The sequence below is a fragment of the Hyperolius riggenbachi genome, chromosome 11 (genome assembly GCF_040937935.1).
Source record: "Hyperolius riggenbachi isolate aHypRig1 chromosome 11, aHypRig1.pri, whole genome shotgun sequence".
Taxonomy (NCBI): domain Eukaryota; kingdom Metazoa; phylum Chordata; class Amphibia; order Anura; family Hyperoliidae; genus Hyperolius; species Hyperolius riggenbachi.
In genome coordinates, this window is record NC_090656.1 from 10,667,189 (window position 1) to 10,686,665 (window position 19,477).

The 19,477-nt window shown below is 44.5% G+C and overlaps 1 protein-coding gene across 3 annotated transcripts in view; it reads left to right on the forward strand.

Moving 5' to 3' along the window:
* LOC137538289 (pyrethroid hydrolase Ces2e-like) overlaps nt 1–19,477 on the forward strand; it is a 101,536-nt gene that overhangs the window by 64,943 nt on the left and 17,116 nt on the right. For all 3 annotated transcript variants that reach the window (XM_068260371.1, XM_068260372.1, XM_068260373.1), the window contains 2 exons: nt 1,393–1,470; nt 8,682–8,829. In XM_068260371.1, the coding sequence (XP_068116472.1) occupies nt 1,393–1,470; nt 8,682–8,829 (226 nt within the window). The remainder of the gene's footprint in view (nt 1–1,392; nt 1,471–8,681; nt 8,830–19,477) is intronic.

A 19,477-nucleotide genomic window follows, 5' to 3' on the forward strand; every position in this document is an offset into this window, starting at 1 on the left:
GCTAAACCGCGCATCAGCACAACAGCAGCCGCCTGGACGTGAGGATCACGTCCAGGCGGCATGAATGGTGATTACCGTATATTGATTATATTGATTATATTGACAATCTAACACACGCCATACAATTTTTAGTAAAATTGAAGAAACATTTCCAGCATTCTGGATTGATAAAAATAGAAAAAAAAAGGGAAATCCAATCGTATTTTTCAGTCGAATGAAAAAAAGCTTTTTATCGAATTGCCGTAAAATTGGATTATTTTATTGTATCGTGTGTGTGTGTGGCCACCTTTAGACACATCTGACCATAAGACAGTGAAAGACACACCTAGGTTTAAAAGAGGGAAACCAGAACAAAATATTCTATATAAAGGTGCGTGACCAGGGCTCCCCCCAAGCTGTGTCTCCCCCTAGCCTAGCTAATAGTGCCCTCTAGGGCCCCTGCAGAGTACTAGCCAGGGCTGGATTTAGGACAAGGCCACCTAGGCCATGGCCTAGGGCACAACAGGAGCAAGGGCACCAAAGCAGCAGGCTGAACTTATGCATTATGCATTATTTGCAAACTTGCAAATGCTGCAATGTAGGGAGATCAGGCGAGCATCTGACCGCGGGTACTCTGCTGCCAGCCACCTGTGCAGCGGCCACCTTGCTCTCTGTGCAGGTTCGCATTGTGGCCGGCGGCTATGGACTTGGGCAGCATTGGAGACAGAGGCAAAAAGGAACCTTCTGCACTAGAGATAAGCTGATAAATGAAAGACACTGATGGCTGCTGCGGTGTGAGGGCGAGCTGGCTACCTATACTGAAAGGGGAGAAGTGGGAAAAGCAGGGATTAGGGAGTCATCCGGTTAGCTATACTAGAGGGGAGGGGTCATCTGGCTACCTATACTGGAGAGGGGCAGCTAATGACAGCGGCCTTGGGCGGTAAAGGGTACAAATCCGGTCCTGGTACTAGCTGCAGAGTTTCCTGTCCAGGCAGCGCGCACATGCAGCCGGAGCACGGGGAATGGGCACCAGTGAGGCTTGAAGGTCATCCCCACTGGGCTCTGAGTTGACACACCTGCAAACATTGCAACTGAAGCCAAAGGAAGCACTTTTATGCTCCAGGGTTTGATTTTTCTCCTTTCCGTAGGAGGGGCTTGTGATATTTTGCTTTGATGCGGTCACCACCCAATTACAGCTTCCACCTGTATCCTGGCAAAAGCTGTAAAGGGGGGAGGGGCTTGTGAGTAGCTGTCACTATTCAGGTGGGCAGTGATGACATCATTTAGCCTAAATAGAGGGCCAATAAGCACTGGATAAAGCCACAGGTAAGAGGGATACACTTGTGAATTGTGTTTCATGTTCGATGACCTTCCTCCACCAAGGTGCTAATGTTATACTGTGTTTATGTGCAGGCTATGAACATCACCGGAATACGAGAGGGAATGGACAAAGAAACGGTCACAACATTGCTGGAAAACAACCCATTCCTGGTATGTCTGCCCCGGCCTGAGGCCACGTGGGAAAATAACATGATGAATAAAATTGCTTTTTTTTTTTTTTTCAATATTAATTTTATAGATTATGTAGTCAGTCTTTTCCCATTGTAAGATCTTTCTTCTCCCTGATTTTCACAGATGGCAACATCTTTAGTTCTGTTAGGCGAAGCTTTGCGGAATGTTGGTTTCTGAGAATTCTGAAGCCAGTACAAAATATACCTGGTTTCCCTGAATGCTCGGGGGAAGGGGGGTAGAATCAGCCTAGGCTATCATCTTTGGGAGGGTGGCGTTACATATTAATATTCAGCATTATATACATAGAGGAAGTGTTTCTGATGCTGAAACCAGAAAGATTAAAATGAGGTGAATATCCTGAAAAATGTACTGTATTCTACTATATGTTGTGACAGTGCCTCTTTACTGCTGAAATAATTTGGTAAGGTCTGACTCTGAATGCAGCCTGGCTGGAAATGCCAAATGATGATCAAAGGAAAATGTACCTGTGGCCACAAGCCAGGTGAACAGTTGAAATGTGTATGGTATGAAATCCAGGGCTAATCCCCCCCCCCCCTCCCCCCGTGCTATACAACATTTAAAGGACATTCAAGGTGAGAATAAACTGAAGAGAAAAACAATTGTATCTAGCCTCTTTCTCCTAAAAATGTGTTGTTGTTTTTTTTTTTTGTTTTTTTTTATCCTACAGTTTTATATTTAAATCTAGTATTTAAAGGACCTCTGTCGCGAAACATGTAAATATGCACAAATAAGTATGTTTCTTACAGAGTAAAATGAGCCATAAATTTCTTTTCTGGTATGTTGTCACTTCATTGTTGTCTTTGCTCAATGACCCCTTCATTGAAGTACGCCAGAGCTGAAATCTATGAATTATTGACCCTTTTTTATCTCTTTCCTGCTCTCAGAAGCCATTTTTCTGTCAGGAAAGTGTTTTATGGCTATGATTACTTATGGCCCGGTTCACACTTGCGGTTCTCTGCCAAACGGACCGGATGACCTGACCGGATCCGGACCGTACGGTTCTGATCCGGATCCGATCCGGTCAGGCTGCATCAGGTGTTCATCAGGATGCGATCCGGATCCGTTTGGCAAAAGATAGTAGAAATACAATAAAAATGTTGGGGTCTGGGAGGTCAGCAGAAGGTGGACCTGTGGAATCAGGCCCTCCGCTGTTTAGCACTCACCTCCACCTCCGACATACTGCCAACATCTCCAGCACGTTTAAAGTCACTGCTGCTCCACTCCAAAATGCTTGCCCATGTGTCCCCATCCAAAATCGCCGCTTCAATACGCATAGGAAGTGGGGTAGAACATCCGGATTTTTAGCCAGTGTGTTGTGCGCTCTCCGGTTCTCATTGGTTTGTATTGGCCGGATGGTGCAGTCCGGCTCCGCTCCGGATACGGCTGCCGCAGGAGCCGGACCAAAAAATAGCGCATGTTGGGTCTTATGCCGGAGTCCGGATCCGGTCCGGACGAAACGGACGCATGTGAACGGACGCATAGGCTTTCATTGCTATGCCGTGCATCCGTTCCGTCCGTTCTGCATGCGGTCTGGCTCCGGCACGGCGATTCCGGACGGCGACCGCTAATGTGAACCGGGCCTGAGGGTCATGCTATAGTCTGACCCGGTTCCGACCTGGACAAACTGTCACTTGCATACCTGATGTTTAACTTTTTTTCAGGCAGGGGAAGACCTATAGGATAGCATAGTTATTTGTGTGCTAGGCACTGTACATACACATGTCTATCTCATCATGTCACTTCGGATGTCCTTTAAAGCGGATCCAAGATGAAAAACTATAACACGTAACTTGTCTATATATCTTATCTAAAGTTTAGATAGTTTACACAGCAAATCTAGCTGCAAACCGCTTTAATAGAAAATTATGATTTCTTCCTGTGATACAATGACAGCAGCCATGTTGTTAACATTACACAGAGGCAGGCTTATCTGCATCTTGAGCACTCAGCCTGTGAAAAAAACCTAATTCCTCCCTCCTCCCCTCTGCCTCTGAAATCAATGGCCTCCTCCTCCTGCCCAGACTGAGCTCCCATGAGCCCTTGCTACTGCCAAGGCTCTCTGAAAACCTGTGGGCGTGGTTTATTTAGTTTATAGGGAATTAGAGTATTAAAACAAAAAACAAAAAGGATTTGGCTTGAGGAATGCCCTATAAACAATAGGAAAGGAACACAATTATGCAATGAGTAAAAGTTCACCTCGGATCCACTTTAAGCAATAATTAGTTGGCCAGCAAAGAAAAATGGTGAATTTTTTGTCTTTTTACAGTAGTGTTCAGTGTCCCCCACTTATGGGACTTCATAGTATTCATTGGGTGTCTATAAAAGCCCTGACATGCATTGGTGCTACAGTTGGTTAATCCTGAATTAGGGACCTCTTGGTGGTCATGGAGGCCTCACTCCCCTTCCTGGCTGATGGCCGCCATGCCTCTGCCCAGTGAGACTCCTTTCAATTAAATGAGGGTTGCTGTGAGGAAAAGCTTTCTTAATGATTAGCAATGACTACTTCCCTTCCATGCTGGTTGCTTTTCCCCTTGACTAATCAGGCGTTCCATTGGGTTCTGTGAGGGCTTCCATGTTTCTGAGCTGGTAACCGTGCCACCTGACCAGTTTGGAGCTTCTCTTGTGGTTTGTGAGTCCACTGTCCCCTCATAGTTGCTGTATTGCTTGCCCAATTTAGTGCTTCCTTGGTGATCGGTGGCTCCCCTCATCTCAAAATTTTCGAGGTGTTCAGAATCCACAATTCAGGGCTGGGCAGAGGCGAGAGAGGCTCCAGCCTCAGGGCGCAGTGTAGAAGAGGGTGCACAACCCATTCAGCTATCATTACCCTACTGTGTTTAAATCAGACAAAATAAGAAAAGGGGACACATGGCAGTGACTGCAAGCCAGATAACTAGAGATTAAGGTGTTGGGGCCCTGGGGTGCCTCTTAGTGTAATAGCAATCAGTGTGTGACAGCTGGGGTGGGAGGCATGGAGGGGAGCAATTTGGTGTCTCAGCTTTGGGTGCTGGAGGACCTTGTCCCAGCTCTGCCACAATTAGAAGCTTTTATGATGGTCTCTGGCCCTGGGCCCACCTCACTTCGAGATTGTATAATAAGACTATGTACAAGAGGCATTATCGTGGGAAAAAACATTTCTCAGCTTTTATTTTCATTTGAGCAAAAAGTGTCTAGTTAAAAATTATGCATACCCTTCACAAACTGTCAGTCTATGGGAAAATCCAAAGTTCTAAACCATTCCAAATAGTCCAAGCTGTTCTAAAGCATCCTAATTGCCCTGATTAATTGGGAACAGCTGTTTTAATCAACTGAACAGGTGAAAACAGCGGCTCTCTGTAGTTGGTTTGTGGACAGTCATGGCTAAGACAAAGGAGCTCAGGGAGGACCTGCGGCTGCGCATTGTGGGGCTCACAAGTCAGGAAAGGGCTACAAGGGCGTTTCAGAATGTTCAAGTTCCAGGGGCTACAGTGAAAAGTATTAAAGTATTATTACAAAATGTTCAGCACTGTGGAAAATCTCAGAGGACTTGGTCGGAAGCCAAAAATGACACCTGTGCTGGCCAGGAGGATAGTGAGAGAGGTGAAAAAGAGTCCAAGGATCACCACTAAGGCCATCCTGACTATTCTGGGCTTTGTTGGATTGTCTAACTTGAGACATTGCCACCAGCAGACACTGCACACTGCTGGGTTCCACGGAAGCAGACCAAGGAGGACGCCACTTCTCCAGATAAGGCACACGAAAGCTGGCTTGGCCTTTGCAAATGCTCATATGGACAAAGCAGAAGACTTGTGGTCTTCTGTGTTATGGTCAGATGAAACAAAAATTGAATTGTTTGGTTACAATGATGTTTCCTTCATTTGATGTAATGAGGAGAAGCCTTCAACCCAAAGAACACCATCCCCACTGTCAAACATGGTGGTGGGAACCTAATGCTTTGGGGGTGTTTTCCAGCCAATGGACCAGGGAACCTAATCACAGTAACCGACACCATGAAAAAAGAGCAATACATGAGGATTCTCAGCGACCTCAGGCAGTCTGCAGAGAAACTTGGCCTTGGGCACCAGTGGACATTTGCTGTGTGTTTTGGGTCATAGTCATGCTGAAAAGTAGTGAAGAAATGGTTAGCACAGTGGTTCTCAAACTCTTCCGGGTCAAGGCACCCTTGATGACTCAGAAAATTTTTCGAGGCACCCCTTGACAAAAAAAGTTACCAAAATGCAAGCTCATCATTTTATGCATCAAATATGGCCCAAAAATATGCATTACAAACACCATATTGGACATCTCCCTTTTAGTTACATGGCATCCTAGTTAGGCATCTAACTAGCAACCCTGTTATCCTGGATTAATTTCTAGTGCCCCTTTTTAGTTATACAGTTTCCCTTCTAGGTCGTCGGTGGTCTTCTCATCATGGTGGACAAAGTACCTATTTAGGCAGACGCGTATCTGGAGGGATGCAGGCATGGCAAGTGCCCCAGGCGACCTCCCTCTTCAATCATCAAGGGGGGCGCAGTGCTGCTGACAGCATTCCTGAGTCTAAGGGAGTAACAATCATCCAGCAGCCTGCCCGTCTCAGCCTTTCATATATCTACATTACAAGCTATTGAGAGATGAGCTCCAATGTTTTCCCTCACTCCCTAAGACAGATCATGTCTCAGTCCCCTGAGATAGCAGCAGATGCTTCTGGTCTGTCTGGAGGTTACAAGGTCTCCCATCAATTCAGCTCTGTCATTCACACATTCCTCAGCCTTATCTCAGTGTGCTGTTTACTTACTTTTATTTATGACACTCTGCACTTTAACCATTACCCTGCTGGCATCTCTGTGGCCAGTTTTAATGTCTCTCTTGTAAGTTGTACTGTATACCTCAGTTGTTAAAATGCATTATATTTCTAGCTCAGTGCCTATCTACTGATATTTAATAGGTTGTCAGGCTTTTATTATGTGATAACCGTCACTGCAAATATGTCATTGCTTTCATTCATATGAGAGTGGTGGCTGCCATATTTATTTCCTTTTAAACAATACCAGTTGCATGGAAATCCTGCTGATCCTTCTGGTCACTAGGGTCTAAATCGCACACCTGAAACATGCATGCAGCTAATCTTGTCAGATGTGTTTATAGATATTTTACCTGCTTGCTTGTTCAGGGTCTATGACTTAGGCAGGGATCACACTTGTTTTTCAGTTTTCACCTTGGCTTTTTCTGCGCACATTTTCTGCACACCAAGTGTGTTTCTATGCAGAAAAATATGTGAGTTTTTTTCACAACAGTTAATGTAATTGATACAGAAAACTGACAAAATGTGCAGAATGTCCGGGTTTTTTTCTGTGCAAGAAAAACACATTAAGTGTGAACTAGCCCTTTGATTAACATGAGTTTTTATTTTTTCTGTGCAGAAAATGCGTATGAAAACAGTCAAGTATGTTTCCTGCCTTAAAGGGGAACTGAAGAGAGAGGTGTATGGAGGCTGCCATGTTTATGTCTTTTTAAGCAATACCAGTTGCCTGGCAGCCCTGCTGATCCTCTGCCTCTAATACTATTATCCATAGCCCCTGAACAAGCATGCAGCAGATCATGTGTTTCAGACTTTAAAGTCAGATCTGACAAGACTAGCTGCATGCTTGTTTCTGGTGTTATTCAGATACTACTGCAGAGAAATAGACCAGCAGGATAGCCAGGCAACTGGTACTGATTAAAAGGAAATAAATATGGCAGCCTCCGTATACCTCTTACTTCAGTTCCCCTTTAAGGCAGGAAACATACTTGACTGTTTTCATACGCATTTTACGCCTAGATACGCCACTGTATTTAGGTAGGCAGTAGCCCCCTATAGATGGGCTGCATGCCCTTTTAGGTAGGTAATGACAACTATTTAATTCCCCTGACTTGCTTTAGTCAGGCAGCATCGCTTTCAGACTCTGCCTAATTATGGACAGAGTGAGGATGGTGCTTAGCAGAGTGAGTGTGCTTGGGGAGAAAAATGAGAGTGCTGGGGAGCTGAAAGACAGCGCTGGGCAGAGAGTGCTGGGGGGGGGGGGGGGGGGGCAGGGTGAGTGTGCTGGGGGAGCAGGCTAACTCTCTCTCTCTCTCTCTCTCTCTCTCTCTCTCTCTCTCTCTCTCTCTCTATCCTGTCTCTTATTGATCCTCTCCCCCTTGCCTCCCGCTGTGGTGTCACTGTAGAGGGGGCGGGGAGAGATTTGCTCACGGCGCACACTGGCATGGCCAGTCCAGCATCTAGCTGTAATGCTGAGCAGAGCAGGACTGAGTCCTGCGTGATTAGGGACACGTGACTCGAGGGCAGCCATGGCACCCCTGGGAACTGCTCAAGGCGCACCAGGGTGCCGCCGCACCCAGTTGGAGAACCTCTGGGTTAGCAGACAACAACATTGTTTTGGAGTGGCCTGTCCAGAGTCCTGACTTGACTCCAATTGAGAATCTGTGGAGGGAGCTAAAGATCAGGGTGATGCAAGAAGACCCTCCAACCTGAAAGATTTGGAGCTCATTGCTAAAGATAAATGGGGAAAAAATACCTGTGGAGACATGCATAAAGCTGGTTCATTCAATTATAGGAAGTGTTTGATGGCTGTAATGGCCAATAAAGGCTTTTCTATTGATTATTGAGAAGGGTATGAATAATTTCGGACCGGACACTTTTTGCTCAAATGTAAATAAAAGCTGAGAAATGATTTTTTTTTTTTTTTCCCCCACAATAATGCCTCTTGTACACATTGTCTTATTATCCTTTGGGAGACACCTACGTCATTTCTCATCAAAAATTAATTGCTGTTTGAGTAAAAGTAACTTTAAGTCAAAATTTGCCCGGGATATGAATAATTTTGGGCAGCACTGTAGGTGTGAGAAGGTAGGCCAGAGAAAGGGTGACTTTTGAGGGCTTCTTTGGAGGTGGCAAGCCCGATGGGTGGTGGGAGAGAGTTCCAGAGAGTGGAGACCGTTCTAAAAAAGTTCTGTAGTTGTGCATGGAAGTGGGAAATGTGCAGGCGGCCAGGCGCAGGTCATCAGTGATGGTGTCTGGGTATATATCTCAGTATCTTTTCAGAGATGTAGGTGGGGAAGTTGTTAGTTATAAACAGACCAGGCATAGAATCTTGTTGTAGAAGCCCGGCCAAACTCATACACTGAAGTAATCATGTATGTGTCTACTTCTTTAGGCAGTGCTCAGAGGGTTGATCCCATTGCTGGTAGAGGAATATATCGGAGAAGAGTCTGACCCAGCAAAAGTCCGCAATGGGTTTGTGGAACTGTGTGGAGACTTCGTTTTTGTTATACCTGCCTTGAAAACGGCCAAATATCACAGAGGTATTATCCTAAAAATCTTGAGAAGCATAATGAATTACTGTAAAAGTGTAATTGCAAAATGATGATTGAGAAGAGTGAATGGACTCACAGCAGATCGTGGCATGGGTATCGTGCAAATGCACCTCACTTACTGTACCTATACACAATACAACAGGCTGTGATCAAGGGAAAACTTGGACATGTAATTAAGGCACCAGAAAATTTGGGTGCAAGGAAAAGCCAAAAAACGCTCACTCTGCTCCTTGAAAAGTCCCGGCAGCGTTAATTATTATTCCCCTTCCAGGGCGCTGTGGACTGTGGGGTAAGACGTAATTTGGCTGCCAGCTATAGCTGGTGGCCAAATTATGCTGTTTTTATAAACTAATAACTGAGCGCCGCTATAGCCATTAAAATTGTGGTAAAATCGCAGCAAAATTGAGTGAACGCGATTTTTCGAAAATCTTGTTTTGCAGCGATGTTGCCACGATTTTAACCACTTCAGCACCATAGGGTTTTTTGCTTAAAAACCAGAGCAATTTTCACATTTCAGCGCTCCTCCCATTCACCAATAACTTTATTGCTGCTCATCAGATGTAAATGATCTATATCTTGTTTTTCTGCCACAAATTATGCTTTGTGAGGGTGATATTTGCTTTTAGTAATTATGTTATTATCTGTGCATTTTAAAGGGAAAAATTAGAAGAAAAAAAAATACACTATTTCTCCATTTCCATCCACTATAGTTTTCAAATAAACAATGTTACCATAGGTAAAACCCACACATTGTATTTGCTAATTTGTCCTGGTTATCTCAACATTTAAATAATGTTCCTAGTACAATGTATGGCGATAATATATTAGTTTCTGGTTTGTGTTTTTTATTTTCTCATTGTACTCTATCAGTAATTAAAAGCCCTTATCTTCATGATTAACAGTAATGCACTCTCATGGCATACATATTTTAAAGGCTAAAGGTCCGTACACATGCCGGACTTTAGGTAACGACGGGTCCGTCGTTGCCTCCTGCTGGGTGGGCGTGCCAGCGACAGTCCGGCGTGTGTACGCTCTGTCGTCAGACTGATACGGCTGTTTCTGAGCGATCCGCCGGGCGGATCGCTCAGAAACAGCCGTATCAGTCTGACGACAGAGCGTACACACGCCGGACTGTCGCTGGCACGCCCACCCAGCGGGAGGCAACGACGGACCCGTCGTTGCCTAAAGTCCGGCGTGTGTACGGACCTTAAGTCCCTAGGGTAACTATGTATTCTCTTTTCAATGCTGTCACTTTTGTTTGTTTTTTTTACAAGTATTTATTTAGGGGTATAAAGTACATGAAAACAACAACTTTATTGCTTTTCATTCAGTTTTCCGGTAAAAAAAAATCACATGACTTAGCCCTCAGTTGTCAAACAACACAAAATCTATTCTCTCACTTGTCACGGTTAAAATGATACCCTATATACATAATCAGATAGCTTATTGGGCATACAGCACACTGTTTACCACAAGTACGCCTATCTACTCCCCTGAGCTTCAAGTAAAGTTTTGTGGGGAGTAGATAAGCGTAGCAAGGGATTCAAAGTGGTTAATGTAAGCCAATGGAGGTGTTTTTTTTGTTTTTGTTTTTTTTTTTAAACGAAAACGACCCTAAACACATTATTTGGTGTGACAGGGCCCATAGCTGCACTCTTCACATATAAATGATCCCAACACAGGGCTGATAACTATTCTCAGACAGAGGTCAAACCTCCCCCTGCCCAATTCATGCATAGTTGCACTACTACCGAATCAACATGCGTTTCTTTGGGTAAGCCACACACAAACTCTCACCTAATCATTTACAAGCCTGTGCTCAGGGCCGGCGCTACCATAGAGGCAAAGGAGGCAGCTGCCCCAGGGCCCCAGAGCTTGTAGGGGCCCCCAGTGGCTACAAGAGGAAAAAAAATTTCAAATCGGCCTTATAGTTTTTGAGAAAATCGATTTTAAAGTTTCAAAGGCAAAAAAATACACATTTAAAAACCTGCCGACTTTAATGGTTAATAGCAAATCCACCTTAAATGCTAGAAACCCTAAATGTGCAGGATATGTTAAGGAGATCATTAGGAATAAGAGGAAAAAACTATTTTTCAAAAAGACCTTATAGTTTTTAAGAAAATCGATTTTAAAGTTTCGAAGGAAAAAAGTATACTTTTAAATGCGGTAAATGTCACTTTTAGTAGCAAACCTAACGGTAGTGTAATTTGACATGCATCAAACGAAAGCGCAATAAATTTCCTGACGGGGTTTCCAGGGGGTCTATACGCAGCCGCACCACTTTGGCCAGGGATCGCTATACAGCCGCAATATGGCTGTATGAAGATCCCTGGCATTTTTTCCTATTTTCCCATATTTTTTTTTTTATGTTTAGAGTGTGGGAATTTAAAAAAAAAAAAAAATTATATGGGGTCCCCCCTCCTGAAACTTTTTAACCCCTTGTCCCCCATGCAGGCTGGGATAGCCACAATGTGGAGCTCCGACCGATTGGGACTTCACACCCTGACTATACCAGCTGCAAAAAAGGTCCCCTAATGCCGATTTTTGTTCCGGGGTATATGTTGGGGGGGCCCCCCAGGTTTATTTTGCCCTGGGGCCCCATTGTTGCTTAACCCGGCCCTGCCTGTGCTCTAAGGCAGCCAATCACATTGCACAAATAAACATGGCTGCCATGTTTGCCATGCTGTTTCAAAGTCTCACATATATGTCAGATCTCACACATGGCCGTTGTATACCAAGCAAACAAATACACTTTTTCACTTAAACCAACTTTATTTACACACATACAGAGGGCTCTGAACATGCTGCTCAATTTCACACACACTTGATCACACTTGTGTCACTATAAAATGGTTGCGGTTTTCCATACACAATCCCTTGTTTTCCGCACACGTCAGCCAGCTGACTGCAGCTGCCTGTCGGCGATAGGAGTTGCATGCAATGTGTGAAAAAATAAAATAACAAAAGCGGTATTTATTCCCTTGCACACAGAAAAAAACACACATTGTAACACTAGACCATGAATGTCAATAGGAAAGGATTACGTGCATTTTTGCATATGATTTCACATTGCAGCAAAATGCATGATCACCCAAATGTGGTGTGTGCCTACTAGCCATCAGCAATAGGAATCGCATGTGGTGTGCAAAAAAAAAGGAACAGAACCTGTTTTTTCTTTCCTGCAGAAAAACACTGTGAATGTCCAAAGAAAAGCACCATTTGCGGTTTTGCAAGTGATTCCCCCTAATGTGATCCCTGCCTGACAGGGGAGGACTGGCCAGGGGGGGGGGGGGGGGAAGGGGGGATATTTCCCCCCAGACTGCCTCTCATTTAAGGATTTAGGGCTGGTACAGTGCCTGGTGCGTTCATGTTTTTGTATAAGGCAATGTGAACCACTAGGCTGGCTGAGGGAAATAAATGCCAAATTACAGAGCAATTAGAGGGCGGGTATGCTGATAAATATACACAGCATGATGAAGAGCAGAGGCTTGCCTGCAGGGTCCATGGGATGAGCCTTGAAGAATTAAAGTGGCCATACATCTCTCAACTTGATGGCCGTCCCACCAACCGCTCCGATAATTATCAAATCGGATGAAAATCTGTGCCGCCACAAGCATGCCCAATGGAAGATTTGACTGATTTGGGGTGGAAATTGGTTGAATATATCGATCTGAAATGCTGGGAAATCTCAGGCCGATGTGGTCAATCAAGTGCGATAATCACGAACGATAACCGCGATGGAAACCCCGGCCGTTGTAACTCAAAATGTATTATGTGCCAGTGCATTTATACTTCATCTGTCACGCTGTCCCTCTGGTGTCCTTGCTGTATTTCCCACGTGCCTACTGGCATCTAGCACGAGGGGCGCGTGTGTGATGTCATTTGGGCTGGGGCTGCTGTGAAAACGGGCCTCTAGTTTGTGTTTTCCCTCCAGGCCAAAAGCTCCCAGTCCTCCCCTGACTGCCTGAAAATTTCATACATGACACACACAATTTATACATTTACTATCCAATTAGTGCCGGTTGGGCGTGTGCATGTCCACAACTAAGCCTTAATGTGTGTGTGTGTGTGTGTGTGTGTGTGTGTGTGTGTATATATGTATATATGTATATATGTGTATATGTATGTAAATATGCATGTACAGGGAGTGCAGAATTATTAGGCAAGTGGTATTTTTGAGGAATAATTTTATTATTGAACAACCATGTTCTCAATGAACCCAAAAAACTCATTAATATGAAAGCTGAATATTTTTGAAAGTAGTTTTTGTGAGAACGCGGAAAAGCCGCCGCAAGTATTCAGACTAAGGCGGCTGATTCCGCGTTAAACATGACAGCTCGCGCGCATGGGCCTGCATCCACTAGCCTGACGGAGCGCGGAAAAACCGCCGCATGCCCAGTGAACAAGGCGGCGGATTCCGCGTCCGACGCGGAAGTTTGCACGCAGGGGCTTGCCACTAGTAGTATGGCCGAACGCGGGGAAACCGCCGCATGCTCTGACAACGGTGCAGCTTGCCCCGCGTTCAAACCAACAGACGCATTACAACACATAAGAATAAACATACATATATCCAGGCACATCGCCTCTAGTTAGGACATTAAATAAATTATTAGGGAAAGGGAGGTGCTGAAGGGGGTGTGGCTAGAAAACAGCAAAAATCTATTAACCCTTCGCACACTCACATGCAAATGTTCACACAATTGCATTCACAGATTCACTCATCCAGGCACAACTGTTATCCCTACAGCTAAATTAAAAGCCAGGGTTTTAGTTCACAGAAGAATGCATTCTTATGCTTAATCACCTATACTGCGCAGAAGTACCCAGGTAAACATAGGTGTCCTAACTCTGGCCCTGTAACATGCATAGTGCAGACATGCAAACACATTCATTGCATCAAACCTATCAATGGATTAGGAGCACACATCCTAACTTCCTCTCCTGGGAAAGACAGTGCATCTTACCAATCGCACAAGGGAGCTAATGTTATGTGTCCATGTGCACAATGCGCATACACCAGCATAAGCTGTCTGCATGCTGACAAACATACAGGGGAAGGGGGAGTGCACCGAATTGGACCCTAGCCACAGGGGTCAATGATAAGAATAAACATACATATATCCAGGCACATCGCCTCTAGTTAGGACATTAAATAAATTATTAGGGAAAGGGAGGTGCTGAAGGGGGTGTGGCTAGAAAACAGCAAAAATCTATTAACCCTTCGCACACTCACATGCAAATGTTCACACAATTGCATTCACAGATTCACTCATCCAGGCACAACTGTTATCCCTACAGCTAAATTAAAAGCCAGGGTTTTAGTTCACAGAAGAATGCATTCTTATGCTTAATCACCTATACTGCGCAGAAGTACCCAGGTAAACATAGGTGTCCTAACTCTGGCCCTGTAACATGCATAGTGCAGACATGCAAACACATTCATTGCATCAAACCTATCAATGGATTAGGAGCACACATCCTAACTTCCTCTCCTGGGAAAGACAGTGCATCTTACCAATCGCACAAGGGAGCTAATGTTATGTGTCCATGTGCACAATGCGCATACACCAGCATAAGCTGTCTGCATGCTGACAAACATACAGGGGAAGGGGGAGTGCACCGAATTGGACCCTAGCCACAGGGGTCAATGATAAGAATAAACATACATATATCCAGGCACATCGCCTCTAGTTAGGACATTAAATAAATTATTAGGGAAAGGGAGGTGCTGAAGGGGGTGTGGCTAGAAAACAGCAAAAATCTATTAACCCTTCGCACACTCACATGCAAATGTTCACACAATTGCATTCACAGATTCACTCATCCAGGCACAACTGTTATCCCTACAGCTAAATTAAAAGCCAGGGTTTTAGTTCACAGAAGAATGCATTCTTATGCTTAATCACCTATACTGCGCAGAAGTACCCAGGTAAACATAGGTGTCCTAACTCTGGCCCTGTAACATGCATAGTGCAGACATGCAAACACATTCATTGCATCAAACCTATCAATGGATTAGGAGCACACATCCTAACTTCCTCTCCTGGGAAAGACAGTGCATCTTACCAATCGCACAAGGGAGCTAATGTTATGTGTCCATGTGCACAATGCGCATACACCAGCATAAGCTGTCTGCATGCTGACAAACATACAGGGGAAGGGGGAGTGCACCGAATTGGACCCTAGCCACAGGGGTCAATGATAAGAATAAACATACATATATCCAGGCACATCGCCTCTAGTTAGGACATTAAATAAATTATTAGGGAAAGGGAGGTGCTGAAGGGGGTGTGGCTAGAAAACAGCAAAAATCTATTAACCCTTCGCACACTCACATGCAAATGTTCACACAATTGCATTCACAGATTCACTCATCCAGGCACAACTGTTATCCCTACAGCTAAATTAAAAGCCAGGGTTTTAGTTCACAGAAGAATGCATTCTTATGCTTAATCACCTATACTGCGCAGAAGTACCCAGGTAAACATAGGTGTCCTAACTCTGGCCCTGTAACATGCATAGTGCAGACATGCAAACACATTCATTGCATCAAACCTATCAATGGATTAGGAGCACACATCCTAACTTCCTCTCCTGGGAAAGACAGTGCATCTTACCAATCGCACAAGGGAGCTAATGTTATGTGTCCATGTGCACAATGCGCATACACCAGCATAAGCTGTCTGCATGCTGACAAACATACAGGGGAAGGGGGAGTGCACCGAATTGGACCCTAGCCACAGGGGTCAATGATAAGAATAAACATACATATATCCAGGCACATCGCCTCTAGTTAGGACATTAAATAAATTATTAGGGAAAGGGAGGTGCTGAAGGGGGTGTGGCTAGAAAACAGCAAAAATCTATTAACCCTTCGCACACTCACATGCAAATGTTCACACAATTGCATTCACAGATTCACTCATCCAGGCACAACTGTTATCCCTACAGCTAAATTAAAAGCCAGGGTTTTAGTTCACAGAAGAATGCATTCTTATGCTTAATCACCTATACTGCGCAGAAGTACCCAGGTAAACATAGGTGTCCTAACTCTGGCCCTGTAACATGCATAGTGCAGACATGCAAACACATTCATTGCATCAAACCTATCAATGGATTAGGAGCACACATCCTAACTTCCTCTCCTGGGAAAGACAGTGCATCTTACCAATCGCACAAGGGAGCTAATGTTATGTGTCCATGTGCACAATGCGCATACACCAGCATAAGCTGTCTGCATGCTGACAAACATACAGGGGAAGGGGGAGTGCACCGAATTGGACCCTAGCCACAGGGGTCAATGATAAGAATAAACATACATATATCCAGGCACATCGCCTCTAGTTAGGACATTAAATAAATTATTAGGGAAAGGGAGGTGCTGAAGGGGGTGTGGCTAGAAAACAGCAAAAATCTATTAACCCTTCGCACACTCACATGCAAATGTTCACACAATTGCATTCACAGATTCACTCATCCAGGCACAACTGTTATCCCTACAGCTAAATTAAAAGCCAGGGTTTTAGTTCACAGAAGAATGCATTCTTATGCTTAATCACCTATACTGCGCAGAAGTACCCAGGTAAACATAGGTGTCCTAACTCTGGCCCTGTAACATGCATAGTGCAGACATGCAAACACATTCATTGCATCAAACCTATCAATGGATTAGGAGCACACATCCTAACTTCCTCTCCTGGGAAAGACAGTGCATCTTACCAATCGCACAAGGGAGCTAATGTTATGTGTCCATGTGCACAATGCGCATACACCAGCATAAGCTGTCTGCATGCTGACAAACATACAGGGGAAGGGGGAGTGCACCGAATTGGACCCTAGCCACAGGGGTCAATGATAAGAATAAACATACATATATCCAGGCACATCGCCTCTAGTTAGGACATTAAATAAATTAGGGAAAGGGAGGTGCTGAAGGGGGTGTGGCTAGAAAACAGCAAAAATCTATTAACCCTTCGCACACTCACATGCAAATGTTCACACAATTGCATTCACAGATTCACTCATCCAGGCACAACTGTTATCCCTACAGCTAAATTAAAAGCCAGGGTTTTAGTTCACAGAAGAATGCATTCTTATGCTTAATCACCTATACTGCGCAGAAGTACCCAGGTAAATGCATGTTACAGGGCCAGAGTTAGGACACCTATGTTTACCTGGGTACTTCTGCGCAGTATAGGTGATTAAGCATAAGAATGCATTCTTCTGTGAACTAAAACCCTGGCTTTTAATTTAGCTGTAGGGATAACAGTTGTGCCTGGATGAGTGAATCTGTGAATGCAATTGTGTGAACATTTGCATGTGAGTGTGCGAAGGGTTAATAGATTTTTGCTGTTTTCTAGCCACACCCCCTTCAGCACCTCCCTTTCCCTAATAATTTATTTAATGTCCTAACTAGAGGCGATGTGCCTGGATATATGTATGTTTATTCTTATCATTGACCCCTGTGGCTAGGGTCCAATTCGGTGCACTCCCCCTTCCCCTGTATGTTTGTCAGCATGCAGACAGCTTATGCTGGTGTATGCGCATTGTGCACATGGACACATAACATTAGCTCCCTTGTGCGATTGGTAAGATGCACTGTCTTTCCCAGGAGAGGAAGTTAGGATGTGTGCTCCTAATCCATTGATAGGTTTGATGCAATGAATGTGTTTGCATGTCTGCACTATGCATGTTACAGGGCCAGAGTTAGGACACCTATGTTTACCTGGGTACTTCTGCGCAGTATAGGTGATTAAGCATAAGAATGCATTCTTCTGTGAACTAAAACCCTGGCTTTTAATTTAGCTGTAGGGATAACAGTTGTGCCTGGATGAGTGAATCTGTGAATGCAATTGTGTGAACATTTGCATGTGAGTGTGCGAAGGGTTAATAGATTTTTGCATTACAACACATGTCTGGTGTGGCTGGGACGGATAGTCCACACAGGTTCAGAATGACGCGCGAGAGGCAGAGCCTTTATGGCAGTCAGAAGGGTGTCAGCTGATCCAGCCGATCAGCTGACAATTGTATCAGGTTTCATTGGTCCAGCACTTAGGGGAGGCGCTGGAGAGCGCTGGTATATATATATATATATATACTGGGTGCTGGTCATTTCTCTGGTGTCTGGCGTTGCGATCACTACGTGGTAGCACTCAGACCTTGTCAGTATCTGTGATATATCTGTGTTATTATCTAGACCAATTCCTGGGTGTTGATGATCAAGGACCTCACACCTCAGTCTAGGGAAAACTATATGTTATCTGTGTTGTTCTTCAGACTAGTTCCAGGGTGTTGATGATCACGGAGCTCACACCTCAGACTAGGCATTGTTGATTATTTGTTATGACCTTCTGCTTTCCTGACTACTCTTCTGATCTCTGATTAGGTACCTCGCTATATCTGATACTCTGTTACTGAACTGCTTGTCTTAGGATTCCGCATCTGTCTCCTGTCTCTGTCCCTGATCTGTCTCTGTTGCCGACCCGGCTTGCCCGACCTCGAGAGCTATCTCCTCAGTCTAGAGATAGCTCACAGACCTGGGGGTGACACCCTTCCTTGGTGTCACTCACACTCTGTCCTTCCTACTCTTAGCCTGACCCCTCCCTCGGGGGAGTCTCAAGCTTGTGGAAGGAAGGTGTCACTGTGCAGTACTCCTTACTGCTGGGCACCTGCTCCTCAGGTGTAATCCTCAAAGTATTCCTGTTACACCAAACACTCGTATTACCCTGGTGTCCAGAGGTTAGTGAAATATCTAATTATTGGTGATACTGCAGATCACCGGTAATCAGACCCTCTCTGTGTTACACCGATCGTTACAGTTTTTAGTTTGTTTTTAGTTTTAGCTATTTCAGGGGGATATCTGTGTGTGCAGGTGACTATTACTGTGCATAATTATTAGGCAACTTAACAAAAAACAAATATATATACCCATTTCAATTATTTATTTTTACCAGTGAAACCAATATAACATCTCAACATTCACAAATATACATTTCTGACATTCAAAAACAAAAACAAATCAGTGACCAATATAGTCCCCTTTCTTTGCAAGGACACTCAAAAGCCTGCCATCCATTGATTCTGTCAGTGTTTTGATCTGTTCACCATCAACATTGTGTGCAGCAGCTACCACAGCCTTCCAGACACTGTTCAGAGAGGTGTACTGTTTTCCCTCCTTGTAAATCTCACATTTTATGATGGACCACAGGTTCTCAATGGGGTTCAGATCAGGTAAACAAAGAGGCCATGTCATTAGTTTTTTTTCTTTTATACCCTTTCTTGCCAGCCACGCTGTGGAGTACTTGGACGCGTGTGATGGAGCATTGTCCTGCATGAAAATCATGTTTTTCTTGAAGGATGCAGACTTCTTCCTGTACCACTGCTTGAAGAAGGTGTCTTCCCGAAACTGGCAGTAGGACTGGGAGTTGAGCTTGACTCCATCCTCAACCCGAAAAGGCCCCACAAGCTCATCTTTGATGATACCAGCCCAAACCAGTACTCCACCTCCACCTTGCTGGCGTCTGAGTCGGACTGGAGCTCTCTGCCCTTTACCAATCCAGCCACGGGCCCATCCATCTGGCCCATCAAGACTCACTCATTTCATCAGTCCATAAAACCTTTGAAATGTTAAGACTGG